Here is a 24855-nt window from a genome sequence, read left to right on the forward strand (position 1 = left end):
GAGAATTTATTTGAGCTTTTATTTCTTTCATCACATTCCCAGTGGGTCAGAAGTTTACATACACTCAATTAGTATTTTGTAGCACTGCCTTTAAATTGTTTAACTTGGGGAAAACATCTCGGGTAGCCTTCCACAAGCTCCCCACAATAAGTTGGGTGAATTTTGGCCCGTTCCTCCTGATAGAGCTGGTGTAACTGAGTCAGGTTTGTAGGCCTCCTTGCTCACACACGCTTTTTCAGTTCTGCCCACAAATTTCTATGGGATTGAGATCAGGGCTTTGTGATGGCCACTCCAATACCTTGACTTTGTTGTCCTTAAGCCATTTTGCTACAGCTTTGGAAGTATGCATGGGGTCATTGTCCATTTGGAAGACCCATTTGCGAGCAAGCTTTAACTTCCTGACTGATGTCTTGAGATGTTGCTTCAATATATCCACATAATTGTGCTTCCTCATGTCATCTATTTTGTGAAGTGCACCAGTCCCTCCTGCAGCAAAGCACCCCCATGCTTCACGGTTGGGATGGTGTTCTTCAGCTTGCGAGCATCCCACCTTTTTCCTCCAAACATAACGATGGTCATTATGACCAAACAGTTTTATTTTTGTTTCATCAGACCAAAGGACATTTCTCCAAAAAGTACGATATTTGTCCCCATGTGCAGTTGCAAACCGTAGATTGGCTTTTTTAATAGCGGTTTTGGAGCAGTGGCTTCTTCCTTGCTGAGCGGCCTTTCAGGTTATGTCAATATAGGACTCGTTTTACTGTGCGAATGCGATCTAATAACCTGAAGTGCTGTTGCTACTGCCTGTAAAAACACAGTCCAGTTCAATGTGAATGATGACAGGCCCGTATGATATAAATGGTTTATTTGCATATAGGCCTACTGTAGCGCTGATTGGCTATGACGCACCGGTCTGCATAGACACCGGCCCTGGACAAGACAGATGGTTTTATCTACGGCAGTGTCTATTAATTGTCCAAGCACAGAGCCATTTTCCCACTCTAAATTGCTATTGAATTTTCACAAATGCCTTAGTATACATCATTCTCATACATGCTACGAATTTATTAAAACATTAAAGTGACCATGTGCTCGCTTGTCAGAAAATGTTAAAAAAAAAGAAAAAAAAAAGGAGGTGTATATGAACAGATGTTTATAAGATATGTTGCTAAAACACTCAGGTTCACTTTAAGCAGAGTGAGAAAGAGGGTTCTCTTTAAGCCTTGAATTATTAATCAGGGCTGTTCTGTGCCAGACAGCATCATGCTTTGTTGCACAATGCAACATTATTCTAACTGACATGAGTGGAAACACTGGCTGTCCTTACCTCACAATTATTTTATCATTGACAAAGATACATGTTCTCAGTGACTTAACTAAAGCTTTGCATAAATGGGCCTAAAGAAACAACTTATTGAACGTTGGAGAGAATAATAGCCTAAGTGGGCTTACTACAATTGCAAAGGTGAACAGTTGTAGGCTAGATCACAGAGCACTGGAAAAATGTTGTGAGCGAGGTAATTCATAATTGCAGTTGTGATGCACATCTAGGTGCACGAGACTAGCCTATATGAATGTGGTTGATATTTTAAAGACCTCTCAAGCCGTTGTGAGAACCTGTGTAGTGCAACTGCAATAAAGACTATTTACCTGTAACACACTCAACCCCTCTTACTGAAATGGAAAAGACTATCTCAAATAAGATTGGCCCCATCCCCTCCCATATAGGGACTGAAAATATGAAATATGGTAGCTCCACTTAAAAAGAAAATGCATTAAAAAAAATACACTGCTCAAAAAAATAAAGGGAACACTTAAACAACACAATGTAACTCCAAGTCAATCACACTTCTGTGAAATCAAACTGTCCACTTAGGAAGCAACACTGATTGACAATAAATGTCACATGCTGTTGTGCAAATGGAATAGACAACAGGTGGAAATTATAGGCAATTACCAAGACACCCCAAATAAAGGAGTGGTTCTGCAGGTGGGGACCACAGACCATTTCTCAGTTCCTATGCTTCCTGGCTGATGTTTTGGTCACATTTGAATGCTGGCGGTGCTTTCACTCTAGTGGTAGCATGAGACGGAGTCTACAACCCACACAAGTGGCTCAGGTAGTGCAGCTCATCCGGGATGGCACATCAATGCGAGCTGTGGCAAGAAGGTTTGCTGTGTCTGTCAGCGTACTGTCCAGAGCATGGAGGCACTACCAGGAGACAGGCCAGTACATCAGGAGACGTGGAGGAGGCCACAGGAGGGCAACAACCCAGCAGCAGGACCGCTTACTCCGCCTTTGTGCAAGGAGGAGCAGGAGAAGCACTGCCATAGCCCTGCAAAATGACCTCCAGCAGGCCACAAATGTGCATGTGTCTGCTCAAACGGTCAGAAACAGACTCCATGAGGGTGGTATGAGGGCCCAACGCCCACAGGTGGGGGTTGTGCTTACAGCCCAACACCGTGCAGGGCGTTTGGCATTTGCCAGAGAACACCAAGATTGGCAAATTCGCCACTGGCGCCCTGTGCTCTTCACAGATGAAAGCAGGTTCACACTGAGCACGTGACAGAGTCTGGAGACGCCGTGGAGAAAGTTCTGCTGCCTGCAACATCCTCCAGCATGACCGGTTTGGCGGTGGGTCAGTCATGGTGTGGGGTGGCATTTCTTAGTGGGGCCGCACAGCCCTCCATGTGCTCGCCAGAGGTAGCCTGACTGCCATTAGGTACCGAGATGAGATCATCAGACCATATGCTGGTGCGGTTGGCCCTGGGTTCCTCCTAATGCAAGACCTCATGTGGCTGGAGTGTGTCAGCAGTTCCTGCAAGAGGAAGGAATTGATGCTATGGACTGGCCCGCCCGTTCCCCAGACCTGAATCCAATTGAGCACATCTGGGACATCATGTCTCGCTCCATCCACCAATGCCACGTTGCACCACAGACTGTCCAGGAGTTGGCGGATGCTTTAGTCCAGGTCTGGGAGGAGATCCCTCAGGAGACCATCCGCCACCTCATCAGGAGCATGCCCAGGCGTTGTAGGGAGGTCATACAGGCACGTGGAGGCCACACACACTACTGAGCCTCATTTTAACTTGTTTTAAGGACATTACATCAAAGTTGGATCAGCCTGTAGCGTGGTTTTCCACTTTAATTTTGACTGTGACTCCAAATCCAGACCTCCATGGGTTGATAAATTGGATTTCCATTGATTATTTTTGTGTGATTTTGTTGTCAGCACATTCAACTATGTAAAGAAAAAAGTAATTAATAACATTATTTCTTTCATTCAGATCTAGGATGTGTTGTTTAAGTGTTCCCTTTATTTTTTTGAGCAGTATATATATATTTTGGCATTTTCTCATTAGTCCATTGTTAACCCTTTGACACATACCAATAAAAAAGGTGTGATCATTCTACAGTGGTCCCTGCAGCATGCGCTCAAACCGGTGTGATTAGAACACTTATTTAGAATGTCGCGTTTCGATTGACGCAACAGTCAGCATGAGCTAGCCACACTTTCACAGAAACATTTTGCACGAACACAGTCCTTAAAAAGTTATGTCCTGAATGTGACCGGTTTATTTTTGGATACCAACAAACATAACATTTATAATGTCAACAAACATAGCACCACACATAGCTGGAAAAGAGCTTAGCATTAGCTAATCATAATCAACACAAGCTTCAAAAAAGTATTTTTTACACACACACACACACACACACACAATAGGTGTCCATTAATCAATGCAATAATCAGAATGCATTGTCACCAGTACTTGAAAACGTGAATAAAACTGTTAATACATTATGCTCCATACATACTGTATGCTACAGTAGAAACGACAACACGATATACAGAAAATAAGGCATTTACTTTGATAGGAATGCACACAAGTTATTATTTGTGAGGAAAACAACAATGAAGGCAATGCGAGTCAGAACATGTGCCAGTTCGTGCAAGACTGCGCAAATGTCTGCATACTTGATCTGCGGAAACACTGGGTAAGTGCTTGGGCTCTCCTTGAAGAGAGAAGTTTGTCTGGCTCAGTAAAGTCTCAAACATAAATTGTCCGCAACAGTGAAATGGGCTACTTCTATGTGAATTAATGAGGCGGCGGAACACATCTAATTTGAAATTGACAAGTTGAAACACCCTATAGATAATTAGCAGGCAGCGTGTGTTAACTGTCTTGTTCAGTAACAATCACATTTTGGAACAGTGAGTGCATTCTGACATCACGTGCATAAAACAACTCACGCTGGGTTGACCGTTAGAGATATTTGGAACACACGCTTGAAAAGTTTAACAATCCCAAAATGATTTTCATGTCTGCAGTCAAGTTTTCAAGATATCGGACTTTCATAAGCAAAGGGTCACTTGCATCATCATCATCATCATGATGATGTAAAATGCATCATGTGGCAAGTGACACTTTGCACCTTGAAAATCCTACATCTTGAAAACTTTGGTGGTATGCAAAGCATTTTGGGACTGTATCAACAGTATCAATACAATCAAATCCCTAAAGATAGTTTTAGAGTGGAGTTTTCCTTTAACCTCTGATAGTTAGGTGGAATGTCCCTTCATAATGCTTACGCCGATCTATATGTTGTAGGCAAGAGATGTACGTTTCTGGACATGGCAGCTAGCGGTGTTATTATGGGCCATACTTTTCAACAAAGCAAATAGGGTGAAGCTACAGGGTGAACAGCAAATGTACTTTGATCTGACCCGAGGTCTATAGGGCCACCCTAACAATGATTTCTTATTTATTTATCCCCAATTTTCGAGCTTGTCTCATTGCTAAAACTTGGGAGGCCCATACCTTGATTTCAACGGTTCTCCTTGCAAAACACTTAACAGTCAGCGAACATGCAATAAAACATCATCCCAAGCATCGAGATTCAGGGTCCCCAAATCCAGTTGCTTCCCCACATCTTCCAGTAACTCTGCCTGGTAAGTCAACAATAAAAGAAGTCACGTTAAGTGCTCTGATTCACAAGACATACAAAACCTTGGTCTAATGGAAATGCGCAACGTCTTTCCAGGGAGGGAAGTGCCAGAAGCACAACATGGGGTGAAGGTGGTCAGCCAGTGACAGCTCCACCATGGGAGGCAAAGTGCTATAGAGAGTGGTGCAGAAGGCCCAGTGCATCACTGGGGCTGAGCACCCTGCCAGCCAGTGTTCCACAAGCACATGGAGTAGCCAGCTAAATTGAAAAAGTAGCCAGCCAGGCTCCCCAGGCCTGAGGGTGTTCCGAGGGGGCTTGCACCCACCCTGGTGAAGAATGAATTGCCAAACTAGCTCCATTTTGGTGGCCTCTGGTACATTCCAATGCTAGATTGCATTGCTAGATTGCATTTACAGCCAGCAACTATCAGGAAATAACACAGATCAAATTTGTTCACACTTTTAGTGTTAGTATCATCAAATGTTGTACAATATGACATAAAACAAAAAGGAAACAATGTATTTTGACTGCACTGGGCCTTTAAAGACTCCTGTAAGAGCTTGCTGTAGAGGTCCACACGGATCCACCTTTACCAGAATTCCCAAGACACGATCCGGGACCTAAATAATGTCACAGGTCTAGGTCAGATCTGATATGAATGTCACGGGTCTCAGGTATTTTACATTTTAACTGACTTTTCCATAAGGACCCATATAGAGCCGAACGAGACTGCTGCAGTAGAGAGAAATGTAGGCCTATCATTGATGCGGCTGCTCTTTGCATTTCACGAGAGGGGTGCGTGTAAGCTTGTTGTTGGCCAAGCATAGTAATCAAAGTGACAATAACCCACAGTAATCAAGCCTCCGTGTGGGGCAAAAGTTAGGATATATCTAATCAATGTAAAATGGAATTAGAATTATGGAAATTAAAGTTAAAGGAGAAGGATAGGCTACAACATCCAGGAGCCAACATACAGGCTGCTACTTTATATTCTGAATGGAGTTGTTTGTAACTGTGCAGGACAAGAACGCGCATGCAGCCTCAATTAGTCTAGCTAGCTTATCCCGGTTTACTGAGGAATGGATTCAGTCTTGCCACTCTACCATAAAGGCCTTATTGGTGGTGTGCTGCAGAGATGGGAGAACCTTCCAGAAGGACAATCATCTATGCACTGGGGTAGGTATCATTCTCTGGGCATCTGCCAAACCCAGATTTGTCTGTCGAATGGCGAAGCGTGATTCATCACTCCTGACAACGCGTTATCACTGCTCCAGAGTTCAATGGTGGTGAGCTTTACAACACTCCAGCCGACACTTGGCATTGCACATTGTGATCTTAGGCTCGTGACAAACATTTATTGTGCGGCGTTGCTTCCAGAAGCAGTTTGGTACTCGGTAGTGAGTGTTGCAACCGAGGACAGACAATTCTTACATGCTGTGAGCTTGTGTAGCTTACTACTTCGTGTCTGAGCCGTTGTTACTCCTAGAAGTTTCCACTTCACAATAACAGCACTTACAGTTGACAGAGGCAGCTCAAGCAGGGCAGAACTTTGACTAACTGACTTGTTGGAAAGGTGGCATTCTATGACAGTGCCACAGTGAAAGTCATTGAGCTCTTCAGTAAGGCCATTCTACTGCCAATGTTTGTCTATGGAGATTGCATGGCTGTGTGCTCGATTTTATAGACCTGTCTGCAACGGGTGTGGCTGAAAAAGCCAAATCCACTCAATTGAAGGGGTATCCACATATTTTGATATATTGTGTATGTTAACAATATGACCACCTTACTTTAAATGAATTGGCTTAACATCCTGTATTTTTTTTTATTCTGTACATACCAATTAGGATATTTAGTGCCCAATTGACATAACATAGTATAAAAAGTTGAATTACAATTGTTTAACATTTTTACAAGATGTTAATATGAACCCAACATTAAATGTTTAGTCTTAAATTACTGAATTATGTATTCCGTACTGCTTAATTCACATATTAAGTACATTTTACTTTTATTTTAATCATCTGTTTGACATCAACCCTAAAAATGTAATAACAATATAAACCACCCCATCTTGAGATATTGGACAAAACGTGTTGAATTAGACAAAACGTTTTGAATTTAAGATTCCAGACAGGTTCTTTGGTGCCATTATTGACTAGGGATTAGCATTGACTAGGGATTAGCATTGACCAGTCCGCGACCCTGTCTGATCACTTGAAAATAACACCCTGTCCCACATTTCATCTGTAGCCTAATAAACTGTATGTTTTCCCGAGTCGTAGTGCGAGGACCACACACACCATATAATTGTGACTCCAAGTTTACTTCGATATTATGGTTATTATATCAATATTTACACAATGGCGTTTCCACCGCCATTTTCGCATACTGAATTTTACCGACACAAAAACGTCACCATGTCGAACCAACAAATCATCTGTCGGCATTTTTTACATGTTAGGGAAACTTCCGGTTTCCATCACTTTTTTTAATACAGTATGACCAAAGACGTATATGACAACAAATGTGTGATGATTTTACTTGCATAAACACCGTTTATGGAAACGTGGTTTCTGTTTACGTCTATTCTATGAGACCAGCCTGAACTCTTGAAGTACTATAGCCAGGCTATGGCCAAAGGTGCTAAACAGCCCAACCCCGACTAAACGATTTGAAGTTAAATCACATTAATATAAGCAAGTTTTCTGTTGTCTAATATCATTCCTGCACAACCCAATCTATCAGAATGTTGACCAGCAATGGCAATGAGGCGATTTAAACAATATCTATCGCTAGCTAGAACACAGACAATAGGAAATAGCAAAGCTTTTACCTGTAATTATAAGAGGGAAATTTATTGCTTTCTTTCATAAGCTTGCGATACAGAGAAAGCACCTGGGCTGTAGACGCTGCCATCTTGCAAACAACGCGCCGACCTTCGTTCGCGCTCAGGACCTCGATTAAATGTAGTTAGTGAGCGCCAGTATACAATCATTCGTTTCAGTTTAGCTTTAGAAAGCCTCTAAGATTGATGACCATAACAAAGTATCATAAAGATACGAAAATGAATGTATTTCATGAGTAATATACACTTTGTTTTCAAAACAACTGTACATAGTTCTTAATTTTTGCAGGCATATTTTCTGTCTTCAAAAAATAATCCACCCTTCCACAGTGGTAAAAGGTGAGCTAACTTTCAGCTGTGCTTTTTGTAATGTTCATGTGTTTTCCCACACAAATGTATTCTTTGTAAATGACAAACACTGCCGCGTCTGAGTTTTAGTACATTGGCATTGTCAAATGATTCAATCTTCCAGGGCACCCCATTCATAATCATAAACCAGATAGCAATGCCTCTATGGTTAGCATTGCGCTTAGCTTTACGAAAACAGTTGTTACAAAGAGACTAACTCGTTTGCTAGAGTTAGTTCCAGTCTATGTTATTGCATTTCTTGTTCATGTCAGGAACAGGTAACGTGAACAACTGTAAACATCTTTTTAGGCATTCATATCTTCCTACTGTAGCTCGCGATCACCTGCAACGCTGGTATTGTAGGGTAGGAATGGGTTTTCTTGAAATAGATAACCACACACTTGCTTAGCCCTATATAGTACGCCAAATTCATGATAGTAATAATTTACATTTGGATATTGTCTTTTAAAGAGGCAATCAGCAATTAACTACATCAATTTTTGGACTTGTAAATTAATGATATGTACCCATTGATTCTTGGAGAATATAACTTTCAATGCCTCGTGAGCTTAGTTCAACTGTCTTATCCCATCAGAAACACAGATACTATCTTGTTTTACTCCAATGTTTGTAGACAAAGTACATGTAAACAAATGCTGTATAGGCTCAAACCATGGTTAAAACTTTAATGTAATCGTTTTTTTTTTTTTTTTTTACAGAAACAGTGGTGGGGATAGAGTTTATCGTTTCATCTGCAAATTGCTGCTTTAATGTAAATGTTTATTATGAATTTGGCGTACTATATAGGGCTTACACTTCCTTTCTGCCACACATGACCTTCCCATGAACTGGTTATTCAACAAGAGCATGTTGTATTGGCACCAGTCATAACACATGGCCCATGCCTATACATTTCATGCATTGGTCAGAATTATAAATAACCTCCAAGCAATCTGCTGTTGATATCTCATGTTGGTTTACTGTCACAGTCTAAGGTTAAGTCATTTAAACTAGGCCTATTTAATGAATAGGCTAGCCCTTGAATTATAAGAATATGACATTTGATTAGCCTTCTAAGCTAAGTGGTACACATACAGTTGAAGTCGGAAGTTTACATACACCTTAGCTAAATACATTTAAAATACATTTCAGTTTTTCACAATTCCTGACATTTAATCCAAGTAAAAATTCACTGTCTTAGGTCAGTTAGGATCACCACTTTATTTTTTAGAATGTGAAATGTTTATTTTTTTATATTTTTTTATTTCACCTTTATTTAACCAGGTAGGCTAGTTGAGAACAGGTTCTCATTTGCAACTGCGACCTGGCCAAGATAAAGCATAGCAACTTCGACACATACAACAACACAGAGTTACACATGGAATAAACAAAACATAGGATCAATATCACAGTAGAACAAAAGAAAACAAAAAGTCTATATACAGCGAGTGCAAATGAGGTAAGTTAAGGCAATAAATAGGCCATGGTTTCGAAGTAATTACAATATAGCAATTAAACACTGGAATGGTAGATGTGCAGAAGATGAATGTGCAAGTAGAGATACTGGGGTGCAAAGGAGCAAGATAAATAAATACAGTATGGGGATGCGGTAGGTAGATAGATGGGCTGTTTACAGATGGGCTATATACAGGTGCAGTGATCTGTGAGCTGCTCTGACAGCTGGTACTTAAAGCTAGTGAGGGAGATATGAGTCTCCAGCTTCAGAGTTTTTTGCAGTTCGTTCCAGTCATTGGCAGCAGAGAACTGGAAGGAAAGACGACCAAAGGAGGAATTGGCTTTGGGGGTGACCAGTGAACAGTGTCAGAATAATAGTAGAGAATTATTTATTTCAGCTTTTATTTCTTTCATCACATTCGTATTTGGTAGCATTGCCTTTAAATTGTTTAACTTGGGTCAAACATTTCAGCCTTCCACAAGCTTCCCACAATAAGTTGGGTGAATTTTGGCCCATTCCTCCTGACAGAGCTGGTGTAACAGAGTCAGGTTTGCAGGCCTCCTTGCTCGCACATGCTTTCAGTTCTGCCCACACAATTTCTATAGGTTTGAGGTCAGGGCTTTGTGATGATCACTCCAACACCTTGACTTTTTTGTCCTTAAGCCATTTTGCCACAACTTTGGAAGTATGCTTGGGGTCATTGTCCATTTTGAAGACCCATTTGTGACCAAGCTTTAACCTTCTGACTCATGTTGCTTCAATATATCTACATAATTTTCCTTCCTCATGATGCTGCTACCCTGCGCTTTACGGTTGGGATGGTGTTCTTCGGCTTGCAAGCCTCCCTCTTTTTCCTCCAAACATAGCAATGTTCATTATGGCCAAACAGTTCTATTTTTGTTTCATCAGGCCAGAGGACATTTCTCCAAAAAGTACGATCTTTGTCCCCATGTGCAGTTGCAAATCGTAGTCTGGCATTTTTATGGCGGTTTTGGAGCAGTTGCTTCTTCCTTGCTGAACGGCCTTTCAGGTTATGGCGACATAGGACTCGTTTTACTGTGGATATAGATACTTTTTTACCGGTTTCCTTCAGCATCTTCACAAGGTTCTTTGCTGTTGTTCTGGGATTGATTTGCACTTTACGCACCAAAGTATGTTCATCTCTAGGAGACAGAACGCTTCTCCTTCCTGAGCGGTATGATGGCTGCGTGGTCCCATGGTGTTTATACTTGCGTACTGTTGTTTGTACAGATGAACGTGGTACCTTCAGGCATTTGGAAATTGCTCCCAAGGATGATCGAGACTTGTGGAGGTCTACAATTTATTTTCTGAGGTCTTGGCTGATTTCTTTTGATTTTCCCATGATGTCAAGCAAAGAGGCACTGAGTTTGAAGGTACGCCTTGAAATACATCTACAGGTACACATCCAATTGACTCAAATTATGTCAATTAGCCTATCAGAAGCTTCTAAAGCCATGACATAATTTTCAGTTTTTCTGTGTTTAAAGGCACAGTCAACTTAGTGTATGTAAACTTCTGACCCACTGGAATTGTGGTACACTGAATTATATGTGAAATAATCTGTCTGTAAACAATTGTTGGAAAAATGACTTGTGTCATGCACAAAGTAGATGTCCCATCCGACTTGCCAAAACTATAGTTTGTTAACAAGAAATTGGTGGATTGGTTGAAAAACGAGTTTTAATGACTCCAACCTAAGTGTATGTAAACTTCCGACTTCAACTGTATCTGAAGTGGCGATTAACTTTGTTGTACTCTGTGTTTGTCGTCATAAGGCTTAGCAAATTATGTAAACTACATGTACAAATAAAAAAAAAATGTTTTTGTCATACAGACAAACAGTCATATTTCTTTTCATGTAGCTCATTTACACTACGTGGACAGTGTATTAGGTACACCACCCCTTGGCTTGCTATATAAAGCATGCAGACAGGCATCGATACATTCAGATACTGTTCAATTGAACATTAGAATGGGCAAAAGGAATGACTTAAGTGACTTTGAGAGTGGTATGTTCATTGGTGCCATGTGTGGCGGTTCCAGTATCTCAAAAACGTCCTGGGCTTTTCACAGACTAGGGTTTACCAATGAAAAAATGTCAAATCAGCAGGAGTCCTGTGGGTGAAAACAACTGGTTGTTGAGCATGACAACAATCGTGCAAGCTAACAGGCATATAATGGCACAGTATAACAGTGGTGTGCAGAACATCATCTCAGAATGCACAACTCGTTGGACCTCGTCTCAGATGCGCTATTACAGCAGACGACCACACCGGATTCCACTCCTATCAGCTAAAAACAAGAAGAAGTGGCTCCAGTGGGCACGTGATCAACAACACTGAACAATTGAGGAGTGGAAAAACATTGTCCAGTCCAACGAATCCCAGTTCCTGTTGCGTCATGCTGATGGCAGAGTCAGGATTGACATAAGCAATTTCACTCCATGGCCCCATCCTGCCTGGTGTCAACATTACAGGCTGGTGGCGGTAGTGTAATGGTGTGGGCAATGTTTTCCTGGCACACATTAGTTCCCTTGATACCAATTGAGCAACGCTTCTATGCCCCAAATAATTCAGGCTGTCCTGGAGGCAAAGGGGGTTCGACCTGGTACTCGATTGGTGTACCTAATAAAATGGTCACTGAATGTATATGACATAAATCATCTATTTGCATGTGAAAATGTCATGAGATGCACTTGCTCCGTTGTATTTTTGCTGGTGGCTTAGGCTTTGATGGTGAAAGTCATACAGAGGGTGGCTGTAAAACCCCTTTTGGGAAACAAGCCCTCTAGGCTAAAGTCTTTCAGTAGCATAGAGGTCAGCTAGCTTAGTGTCTCAATGTGATTTCACCTTTACCAACAGCGGAAGACTATTGGAGTTCAGTGTGCTGTTGGGGCCATGCTAACTCATACAGTGTCTGTAAGGTTAGAAGGAGTACGTGGTACCCTTGGAAAACACTGCATTGGATCTGACCGGCTGCGTCAACATTGGCCTATTTTTATATTAAATCCATGGACTACATTAACGCACAATATATCCAGTAAGACAGCAGATGTGGCTGTTACTTTTAGAATCAAATATTTATTTTAGCCTGGAATCCATGGTGGAACAGAGCATATCAGCTGTCTTTAACAACATCCATATGCACAGAAATTCTTCCTTCAAAGTACCCAACCAGCCATCCGGCTGTCACAACTATAGACTAAACATCACCCTGTCCTAACAAGTGACATGGCACAACTTAATTGGCTCAAGGCTTAAGCCTTTGAAACTCTCGTATTGTTGGTTTGACACCAAAAAAATACCCAAATCACATTGACAGTAGCATCAATTACTAACGCAGAGTGTAAGTAACACTGACAAAAGTGGCATACTCAAGTCTCTTGGTTGGCTTTCTGGGTTCTGTCCATCTCTTCTATTCAACTTGACCAATGCAGGTGTTCCCTCACAAATAAATCCTAGGTATTCAACAAGAAGACCTAAACATTTTTGCATTCATCATTTATACCTTGTTGTTTCACAGTGGCGGAACGGGCGGATGGAGTAAATTGATTAATCGTTCACAGGCCCAATAAAGGAGGGAAAATAAGAGCCCACTTTAAGGCAATCTCCAAACAATGACTGAGAATGCTACCGAACATCCAAATCACTCATTTAATTTTTTTATTTTTTTATTGTGATCTCAATCACAAATATTTTAGCTATTGATTGTCAATAGTCATTTCCATGCATTGTTGTTTCATTAGAAACACTCACGTTCGTGGCGCTGCGGTCTAAGGCACTGCATCGCGGTGCTAGAGGCATCACTACAGATCTGGGTTCGATCCTGGGCCCAAGAGGTGGCGCACATTTGGCCCAGAATCGTTCCATTATATTTGACTATCCATAATAAAATCACATTGTGTGCATGTAACCGTACTCAATATATCCACAGGAAAGTAGAATTACACAACTGTTCAAATCGCTGGTTGTGCGTTCATATTTCTATCACCTGATGCAGAGGATTTTGCCTGTGCTTAGCTCTATTCCATTTATTTTTATAAAAAAAAAAAAAATCTCCCTAGCCCTTGCGGATGACAAGCATACCCATAACATGATGCAGCCACCACCATGCTTGAAAATATGAAGAGTGGTACTCAGTGATGTGTTGTGTTGGATTTGCCCTCAGGGAGGGTTTGGCCAGCTGGGATGTCCTTGTCCCATCGAGCTCTAGCGACTCCTTGTGGCTGTACGGTGTTCCCTCCAACATGTTGGTGCGGCTGGCTTTCTGGTTAAGTGAGCTGTGTGTCAAGAAGCTTGGCGAGGTTGTGTTTTGGGGAAGGCATGGCTCTTGACCTTCACCTCTCCCGAGTCCGTACAGGAACGATGGGACAAGACTAACTACTAATTGGATTTCACGACAAGGGGTTGTTTTGAATGTTACGTTTCCATATAGAATATCTATTTTAATTTGGATACCTTAAAGGGAAATTGATATCTCATTCATGCAACATCACCCTTCTGCTAAAGGACTTTGTCATCCATTGTGGTTCAACGAAAAAGCAGACCAAAGGTAGCCTAATTTCTCAAATGAATCCAATGCTTCTGTGCTGCTTACATGCACTAAATATACAAAAGTATGTGGACACCCCTTCAAATGAGTGGTTTCAGCTATTTAAACCACACCCATTGCTGACAGGTGTATAAACATTGGCAGTAGAATGGCCTTACTGAGGAGTTCAGTGACTTTCAACATGGCACTGTCATAGGATTCCATTTCTTCCCTGCTAGACCTGCCCCGGTCAACTGTAAGTGCTTTTTTTGGGAAGTGGAAACATTTAGGAGCAACAACGGCTCAGCCACGAAGTGGTTGGCCATAAATCAAATCAAATTTATTTTTATTTATATAGCCCTTCTTACATCAGCTGATATATCAAAGTGCTGTACAGAAACCCAGCCTAAAACCCCAAACAGCAAGCAATGCAGGTGTAGAAGTACGGTGGTTAGGAAAAACTCCCTAAAAAGGCCAAAACCTAGGAAGAAACCTTGAGAGGAACCAGGAATACAATCTCACAGAATGGCACCGCCGAGTGCTGATGGACGTAGCGTGTAAAAATTGTCTGGCCTTGGTTGCAACCCTCACTATCGAGTTTCAAACTGCCTTTGGAAGCAACGTCCGCACAAGAACTGTTCTTCGGGAGCTTCATAAAATGGATGCCCATGGCCAAGCAGCCGCACACAAGCCTAAGATCACCACGCACAAAGCCAAGCGTCAGCTGAAGTGGTGTAAAGCTTGCCGCCATTGAATTCTGTACATTATCGTGCCGACAGAGATGGTCGTCTCTCTTCGCGTTCTTAGGAAACTATGCAGTATTTTGTTTTTTTATGTATTATTTCTTACACTGTTACCCCAGGAAATCTTAAGTCTTATTGCATATAGCCGGGAAGAACTATTGGATGTAAGATCTACGTCAACTTACCAACATAACGACCAGGAATACGACTTTCCCGAAGCGGATCCTCTGTTTGGACCACCACCCAGGACAATGGATTGGATCCCAGTAGGCGACCCAAAACAACGGCGCTGCAGAAGGGGCAGATGGAGCGGTCTTCTGGTGAGGCTCCGTAGACGGGCACATCGCTCACCGCTCCCGAGTATACTACTCACCAATGTCCAGTCTCTTGACATCAAGGTAGACAATTCTGTTTTTCGACATTGTCCTGTTGAAAACAAATGATAGTCTCACTAAGCCCAAACCAGATGGGATGGCGTACCGCTGCAGAATGCTGTGGTAGTCATGCTGGTTATGTGTGCCTTGAATTCTAAATAAATCACTGAGTGTCACCAGCAAAGCCGCCCCACACCATTACACCACCTCCTCCATGCTTCACGGTGGGAAATACACATGCAGAGATCATCCATTCACCCATACCGCGTCTCACAAAGACACGGTGGTTGGAACCAAAAATCTCCAATTTGGACTCCAGACCAAGTTACTAATTTCCACCAGTCTAATGTCCATTGCTCGTGTTTCTTGGCCCAAGCAAGTCTCTTCTTCTTATTGGTGTTCTTTCGTAGTTGTTTTTTTGCAGCTATTCAACCATGAAGGCCTGATTCACACAGTCTCCTCTGAACTCCGTGAGACATTTATTTGGGCTGCAATTTCTGAGGCTGGTATCTCTAATGAACTTATCATCTGCAGCAGAGTTATCTCTGGGTCTTCCATTCCTGTGGCGGTTCTCATGAGAGCCAGTTTCATCATAGTGCTTGATGGTTTTTGAGACTGCACTTGAAGAAACTTTCAAAGTTCTAGACATTCTTCATATTGGCTGACCTTCACGTCTTAAATTAATGATGAACTGTCATTTCTTTTTGCTTATTTGAGCTGTTCTTGCCATAATATGGACTTGGTCTTTACCAAACAGGGTTATCTTCTGTATACCACCCCTACCTTTTCACAACACAACTGATTAGCTCAAACGCATTAAGAAGGAAAGAAATTCCACAAATTAACTTTTTAAGAAGGCACGCCTGTTAATTGAAATGCATTTCAGGTGACTACCTCATGAAGCTGGTTGAGATAATGCTAAGAGTGTGCAAAGCTGTCATCAAGGCAAAGAGTGGCTGTTTGAAGAATCTGAAATATATTTTGATTTGTTTATCACTTTTTTGGTTACTACATGATTCCATGTGTTATGTCATATCTTTGGATATATTCACTATTATTCTACAATGTAGGAAAAAAATAAAAATCCTTGAATGAATAGGTGTTCTAAAACTTTGGACCGGTAGAGTGTGTGTGTGTGTGTGTGTGTGTGTGATATATATATATATATATATATATATATATATATATATATATATATATATATATATACTCTATAATTGAACATGAAATACAGAAATATCTGATCCAATACTACCAATTATATGCATATCCTAGCTTCTGGGCCTGAGTAACAGTTTACTTTGGGAACCTCATTCATCCAAAGTTCCGCCCCCTACCCCAAAGAAGTTAACACTTAAATGTTTTACTCACGTTGGCTGCGGTGAAGGAGAGCCCGCAGGTTTTGGTAGCGGCCGTGTCAGTGGCACTGTATTGTCCTCAAAGCGAGCAAAGAAGTTGTTTAGTTTGTCTGGGAGCAAGACGTCGGTGTCTGTGACGGGACTGGTTCTCTTTTTGTAATCCGTGATTGACTGTAAACCCTGCCACATACGTCTCGCGTTTGAGCCGTTGAGTTGTGACTCTACTTTGTCTCTATACTGACGCTTAGCTTGTTTGATTGCCTTGCAGAAGGAATAGCTACACTGTTTGTATTCGGTCATGTTTCCAGTCGCCTTGCCATGATTAAAGCAGTGGTTCGCGCTTTCAGTTTTGCGCAAATGCTGCCATCAATCCACGGTTTCTAGTTCGGGAAGGTTTTAATAGTCAACATGGGTACAGCATCACCAATGCACTTGCTAATAAACCTCCTCACCGAATCAGCGTATACAGTGAGGGGGGAAAAAGTATTTGATCCCCTGCTGATTTTGTACGTTGCCACTGACAAAGAAATGATCAGTCTATAATTTTAATGGTAGGTTTATTTGAACAGTGAGTGAAAGAATAACAACAACAAAAATCCTGAAAAACATGTCAAAAATGTTATAAATTAATTAGCATTTTAATGAGGGAAATAAGTATTTGACCCCTCTGCAAAACATGACTTAGTACTTGGTGGCAAAACCCTTGTTGGCAATCAGAGGTCAGACGTTTCTTGTAGTTGGCCACCAGGTTTGCACACATCTCAGGAGGTATTTTGTCCCACTCCTCTTTGCATATTTTCTCCAAGTCATTAAGGTTTCGAGGCTGACGTTTGGCAACTCAAACCTTCAGCTCCCTCCACAGATTTTCTATGGGATTAAGGTCTGGAGACTGGCTAGGCCACTCCAGGACCTTAATGTGCTTCTTCTTGAGCCCCTCCTTTGTTGCCTTGGCCGTGTGTTTTGGGTCAATGTCATGCTGGAATACCCTTCCACGACCCATTTTCAATGCCCTGGCTGAGGGCAGGAGGTTCTCACCCAAGATTTGACGGTACATTGCCCCGTCCATCGTCCCTTTGATGCGGTGAAGTTGTCCTGTCCCCTTAGCAGAAAAACACCCCCAAAGCATAATGTTTCCACCTCCATGTTTGACGGTGGGGATGGTGTTCTTGGGGTCATATGCAGCATTCCTCCTCCTCCAAACACGGCAAGTTGAGTTGATGTCAAAGAGCTCCATTTTGGTCTCCTCTAACCACAACACTTTCACCCAGTTGTCCTCTGAATCATTCAGATGTTCATTGGCAAACTTCAGACGGGCATGTATATGTGCTTTCTTGAGCAGGGGTACCTTGCGGGCGCTGCAGGATTTCAGTCCTTCACGGCGTAGTGTGTTACCAATTGTTTTCTTGGTGACTATGGTCCCAGCTGCCTTGAGATCATTGACAAGATCCTCCCGTGTAGTTCTGGGCTGATTCCTCACCGTTCTCATGATCATTGCAACTCCACGAGGTGAGATCTTGCATGGAGCCCCAGGCCAAGGGAGATTGACAGTTATTTTGTGTTTCTTCCATTTGCGAATAATCACACCAACTGTTGTCACCTTCTCACCAAGCTGCTTGGCGATGGTCTTGTAGCCCATTCCAGCCTTGTGTAGGTCTACAAGCTTGTCCCTGACATCCTTGGAGAGCTCTTTGGTCTTGGCCATGGTGGAGAGTTTGGAATCTGATTGATTGATTGCTTCTGTGGACAGGTGTCTTTTTATACAGGTAACAAACTGAGATTAGGAGCACTCCCTTTAAGAGTGTGCTCCTAATTTCAGCTCGTTACCTGTATAAAAGACACCTGGGAGCCAGAAATCTTTCTGATTGAGAGGGGGTCAAATACTTATTTCCCTCATTAAAATGCAAATCAATTTATAACATTTTTGACATGCGTTTTTCAGGATTTTTTTGTTGTTATTCTGTCTCTCACTGTTCAAATAAACCTACCATTAAAATTATAGACTGATCATTTCTTTGTCAGTGGGCAAATGTACAAAATCAGCGGGGGATCAAATACTTTTTTCCCTCACTGTATGAAAAAAGCCAGCAGGCCTGTCAATGAGAGTACTTGGTGCAGCTGAGTGCCTGCTGTGACTGCACACCCAAAACTCCCACTCTCTCCTTCTTCAGTAACAGGTAGCACCTTTGCTTGCTCGCTGACTGACTAGCTGAGCTCCAGTTAGTGTGGAGCGGGAGCGATGATCACTCAAGCCACCCTTTATCGAGTCTGACCGCACGGGACAGCCATAACGGCTGGTCTGCAGCCACTTCAGAAGACGAGTCATTCAGGAGTGGAGTCTCCTCCTATTGATTTCCTATGGGGCCCTTCTTACCCTCTGACATGGTGGGTCTCGTGGTTAGTGAGGGATACGGACCAAGAGATGTGGCGCCGTTGGAGTTTGCGTGGGTGGGTGGTTTGGGTATGTGAGTGGAGATTACTGCTTCTTTTCTAAAAAGCAATGAGAAATGGTCATCCCACTCCCTCGTAAAATTAATAAGGAGTGAGAAGAGAAATTGGTAGGAAATGTTGGTTTCCTAATTCTTATATAGCAGTTATATTTGTTGTCTTTTAATGGTTATATTAACCTACTCTACTCACTGTGTCAAATCAATCACCTGAAAACTCAAACTGATGCTAGGCCTGACTCCTCTATCCTCCATAGTATATTATGGACTTGTTGCTTGGCTTTGGGGTGAATCCATGGTCTCCTCCCCCAGCACTGAGGTGGTCACTCTCCGCTCCGCCTGACAAAACAAGGCCTTTGATCCATCGATTTATTTATTTTTTGTCTCATGTGCAGGCGGCCAGAAGGATCCAGGCCAGTGGGTGACCGGAACTGAAACACAACTATACCCTCTTCCTCGCTTCTCTCAACCCACAGATTGTGAGACCAAAGTCTTCCGTACCATTCACCTTGGAGAGGTAGGTACCTGACATGGTGTTTTGCCTGTGTTGAACATTGTATTGATGTCCTTGTTTTGTTGTTTTCGTTTTTTACTTGGTGCACTCTCATAGCACTGCAGATGCAGTAACCTGTCAGATATGAGGGTGTGACTTGATGCACGATGATGATTTTTATTTCTTAAAGGGGAAATCTGCGGTTCAAACAGAACGATAACAAAGCGGTCGCCGGTCACCCTGCCTCTGTTTTGGTAAAGAGCTGAGGGATGGGGCTGGAGAAATGTAACCACTCTCAAATTCATAGAAAGAGTTATGGATGGACTGACCATCGACGTGATCGAAATTTTAGTTTAAACAGTGGAGTAAAATATGCTTATTTTGGGTTCTGATGGGTTACAACAGTTGAATTAAGCGCATAAAGTGTTTGTTGTACATGTTATATTCTCCTAGAATTAATCGGTATACAGTGCATTCAGAAAGTATTCAGACCCTGTGACTTTTTCCACTTTATGTTATATTAGTCTTATTCTAAAATTGATTAAATAGATTTTTTCCCCTCATCAATCTACACACAATACCCCAAAATGACAAATCAAAAATAGTTTTTTTAAGTATGACTTTTACATAAGTATTCAGACCCATTACTTAGTACTTTGTTGAAGCACATTTGCGATTACAGCCTCTAATCTTTTTGGGTATGACGCTACCAGCTTGGCACACCTGTATTTGGGGAGTTTCTTCCATTCTTCTCTGCAGATCCTCTCAAGTTCTGTTAGGTTGGATAGGCAGCGTCGCTGCACAGCTATGTTCAGGTCTCTCCAGAGATGTTTGATCGGGTTCAAGTCCGGGCTCTGGCTGGGCCACTCAAGGATATTTAGAGATCTGTCCCAAAGCCACCCCTGCGTTGTCTTGGCTGTGTGCTCCGGGTCATTGTCCTGTTGGAAGGTGAACCTTCGGCCCAGTCTGAGGTCCTGAGCGCCCTGGAGCAGGTTTTTTATCAAGGATCTCTGTGTACTTAGCTCTGTTCATATTTCCCTCCTGATTAGTCTCACAGTCCCTGCCGCTGAAAAACATCCCCACAGCATGATGCTGCCACCAGCATCCTTCACCGTTTGGATGGTGCCAGGTTTCCTCCAGATGTGACGCTTGGCATTTAGGCCAAAGAGTTCAATCTTGGTTTCATCAGACCAGAGAATCTTGTTTCTCATGGTCTGAGAGTGTTTAGGTTACTTTTGGAAACTCCAAACGGGTTGTCATATGCATTTTACTGAGGAGTGGCTTCCATCTGTTCAGTCTTCCATAAAGGCCTTATTGGTGGAGTGCTGCAGAGATGGTTGTCCTTCTGGAAGGTTCTTCCATCTCCACAGAGGAACTCTGGAGCTCTGTCACTGTGACCGTCGGATTCTTGGTCACCTCCCTGACCAAGGCCCTCTCCCCTTATTGCTCAGTTTGGCCAGGTGACCAGCTATAGGAAGAGTCTTGGTGGTTTCAAACTTCTTCTATTTAAGAATGATGGAGGCCACTGTGTTCTTGGACTTTCAAAGCTGCAGAAATGTTTTGGAACCCTTCCCGAGATCTGTGCCTTGACACAACCTTGTCTCGGAGCTCTATGGACAATTCCTTCAACCTCATGGCTTGGTTTTTGCTCTGACATGCACTGTCAACTGTGGGACCTTTATAAAGACCGGTGTGTGTGCCTTTCCAAATCTTGTCCAATCAAGTGAATATACTCCAGGTGGACTCTAATCAAGTTGTAGAAACATCTCAAGGATGATCAGTGGAAACAGGATGCTCCTAAACTCAATTCCGAGTCTCATAGCAAAGGGTCTGAATACTTATGTAAATTTGGTATTTCTGTTTTTTATTTGAAATACTTTTTTTGTATGCTTTTTTTCACTTTTTCATTATGGGGTATTGTGTGTAGATTAATGAGGAAAAATGTGTTTTTAATAAATGTTTGAATAAAGATGTATCAAAACAATGGAAAAAGTCAAGGGGTCTGAATACTTTCCTAATGCACTGTATTATTAAAAAAATGGAAATGTATTGCAAACGAAGATTGCCCCTTTTTAATGTGTAGTTAGTCACTTGACCCTTCAGTGCTCTTACACTTCCAGTTCTCCCAAAAAAGGACATTGATAGGAAGAGGCACAACATTATGTCAACACAAATAAAAAGTTGCTCCAGTGTTAGGCCAACAATGGTTGTGGTGGAATTTTATTCTCCCAATACAATATAGTAGGATTTATTTCAAAATATCAACATTGGTCAGTGATAATTTATGCACACATATAATGCAAAAGTACAAACAAGCTGCATAATTCAGTTGTGTAATTGTTTATTTCTGTGCATTTGAAACTAGATTTTTGTTGTATTTGAAGTGACTTGCTGTGCTTTGATAATAACAACCGCTTTTTACGCTTTCAAAATGTCCCCTTACTACCTCATCATTACTTTGCCAGAACGGCTGCATTAAAGGGATAGTTCCATTTTGTTTTATGCTTTTGAGTGCTCTGTTACGTGATTCTTATACTTTCTACTTGCATTGCTATAGGCTTCAAAAATGCTAGCCAGAAGATGCTGGGCATGACAAAATAACTAGCCAACAATCTTTAAAATCCTGTTTAGATTAAATGAAGGCCTACCTAAGGTGTTTAAGTGGAAAATGTGCATGAACAAAAAGAGTGAACTCTCCCTTTTTTAAAGCAGTTCACTTGCTTACAGCAGGAGCGCCTAGAGCAGGACTCTCCAGTCCTGTGGGTTTTCACTCCAACCCCAGTTGTAACTAACCTGATCTCAGTTTATCAACCAGCTAATTATTAGAATCAGGTGCACTAGATTAGGGTTGGAGGGAAAGCCTACAGGGTTGGAGAGCCCTGGCCTAGAGTCTATTTTGAGGTCTGAGAGAGATCCGGTTATTAGTTCACCCAAGTCTCTTACCACATATAAACAAGTCCATCTTCACTCCGTTGCCCCTTGGCGGTGCATCAGTCAGATGAGCTTGACGTCAGCCCAGATTGGAGGAGAAGAAGAGATTGCCAGTGAAATGTTTATTACGGCACATTTGTTTGGCAGGCCATTAGGCGGCGTCTTGCCCTCTATAAATCTTCACTCACATGATTATCACTGGAGAGCATGTCTTTCCCTGGGAATCGAGGACCTCACTTTAAGAAACCATAGCCACTAGTCAGATCGTCCCAGTCCAATGATGAGAGGGGGGAAAGCATGGAAATGAAAAATAACAGAGAGAGTGCAAAACAATCAAGATGGGCTTCCTTATGAAGAAATACAATCCATCCAAATAAGGATTGATCCAACCTGCCCGCAGTGCCTTCAGGTAAGGGATGTCATTGTGAAAGGAAGAAAACAAACTCAAACAACAGCTAAAACGGGACTAAAGCCACTTCATTCCAAGGGAAACTGGAAAACAAAACAAATCAGCCCCTGGCAAAAAAAACATTATTAGGCTGCTTAGAAAAAACAACACTTCAGCGACCATGCACCAACACATGCCCTCTCCTGTCAGCAATCGATAGTGAGGCATTAGCATTTTGGAGATATAGCCTAGAAATTAGGTATGACCTAAGGGTATTGATTTTTAGAAGGCAGCCAATAGCCATGCATTATGACCATGGCAACCACCTCAATCCATATCCAAAGGGACCTCGGTGAAGCAGAAGCCTCAGAGGCCATGCAACACCTCTTTCATCATGGGGACCATAGACCTGGGCTACTAACGTAATTATACTTTGTACATTACAGTTTTACAGGGCTGTAGGCAGTTTTGAGTGCTATTCCCATGAGTTTAACTGTGTTGCAGAGAACCTTAATCACTTTTTGGGGAGGGGAGTGTTTGGAAAGACGTGAGTAAACACATTAGCTGGCAATCCCTGGGTAATGACCTTGTGTGCAGGGTTGTAGCATTTGCTTGGCTGTCACCGAGATAAATTAGCCATTGTGATAATTGTTGGAAATTGCCAGAGATGCACTGCGGCAAGGGGGGGTGTCTCAAATTGCCCAGTCCAACTCCAAGAAAGGACAGTTGGCTCCATATTCATGTTCTTAAAGGTAGACAACTAAATAAAACAAGCAGCATTGCAGATATTGTGATGACCGAGATGCAAGACTTTGCTATCACTGTCACACACAGTATCTGCACAGGTTCGCTTCACTCTGTTACAGCGTGTTAGGTATGGGACCATAACAGCGGAGACGTCTACCCTTGCGCTTCAATGGTCTTAGTTGTTGCGGAAATTGACCCACTATGCTGTTTACTCTGTGCATCTACTTCATATCCCTGAGTCATGTTAAGCTAATTTGTTGACGCTCACCATGATCGAGAGTAATGAAAATTCCCCTTCTATGCAAAGACATGTAAGAGAATAGGACCTTGATTTTGCCAAGGTTGTCAGGGAGTTGTGGTAAAAGGAATTTAAGCAAATAAAACCTAAGTCAGTAAAGTAGGCCTAAACTAATCTAAATGTACTCCGTTGTCTCTTCTCATACTATCGCAGTAGGCTTCAAGGTCTTGATCGCTGATCGGCCAAGCTCTCTCGAGGTTGTGGTTCTACGGCCTTTCGCTTTTAATTTGAACCTAATCCACAAACTGTTACTTAACCTAAACCTATGCACAGTTTCCAATGTTTTTCTCTCAGAGGGATCAATGGATTTCTAAGTATTATTTTGCTGGCTTGTGGTAGACAACATCTGCAGTACATTAGATTTTAATTAGCAAACCACTACTGGGTTGTTGCCTGTTTTTGTACTAGTTTGGAACAAATACTGCACTGAGTGTTTGAAGTGTTACAGTTCTGTTGCCGTGCGACATTACTGTTTTGGCCACAGCAACACTTTTCTTCCCCACCTAATATTACCCGGGATGTGGAACAAATTCCTCAGAAGCATGCTTTCGTAATCCTTTATGGTCGCTATATTATCTTAAGAGCAAGTTTCTCCTCTCTTTGGTCTATGGTGACGTCTCGGGCCGGTGTCCCCCATTTTGCTCAGTAAAGCTCTTCCTGAGCCCCGCAGCACCAAACCTTTGCCCGCAAACAGAGCCATACACACACTTGCATAGCCCAGAGAGCCAGCTGCCATATGATATAACATAGAAATGCAAAACACACACACACCCTACGTTATGCATATGGCATACATCTTGACGTAAACAGTGGGACCTACATGCATGCCGATGTGTATACAACACATGTTCTATGAGACACACGTACTGTACACACACAACGCAATAATACAACTTGGATGAGGTGCGCTCCATGTATTTATTTAAAA

The 24855-nt window shown here is 42.2% G+C and overlaps 2 protein-coding genes across 5 annotated transcripts in view; one reads left to right on the plus strand and one right to left on the minus strand.

The window, feature by feature from the left end:
* LOC106578582 (LYR motif-containing protein 4B-like) overlaps window positions 1-7923 on the minus strand; it is a 78439-nt gene extending 70516 nt beyond the window's left edge. For all 3 annotated transcript variants that reach the window (XM_082965663.1, XM_045702158.2, XM_014157570.3), the window contains exon 1: window positions 7785-7923. In XM_082965663.1, coding sequence (XP_082821789.1) covers window positions 7785-7867 — 83 coding nt within the window. In that variant the 5' untranslated portion in view covers window positions 7868-7923. The remainder of the gene's footprint in view (window positions 1-7784) is intronic.
* The window catches only part of fars2 (phenylalanyl-tRNA synthetase 2, mitochondrial), a 150725-nt gene continuing 133743 nt past the window's right edge, over window positions 7874-24855 (plus strand). For both annotated transcript variants that reach the window (XM_045702156.2, XM_045702157.2), the window contains exons 1-2: window positions 7874-8135; window positions 19466-19587. The gene's annotated coding sequence lies outside the window, so the exon portion shown is untranslated. The remainder of the gene's footprint in view (window positions 8136-19465; window positions 19588-24855) is intronic.

This window comes from Salmo salar, chromosome 19 (assembly GCF_965601325.2).
Source record: "Salmo salar chromosome 19, fSalSal1, whole genome shotgun sequence".
In the NCBI taxonomy this organism is placed as follows: domain Eukaryota; kingdom Metazoa; phylum Chordata; class Actinopteri; order Salmoniformes; family Salmonidae; genus Salmo; species Salmo salar.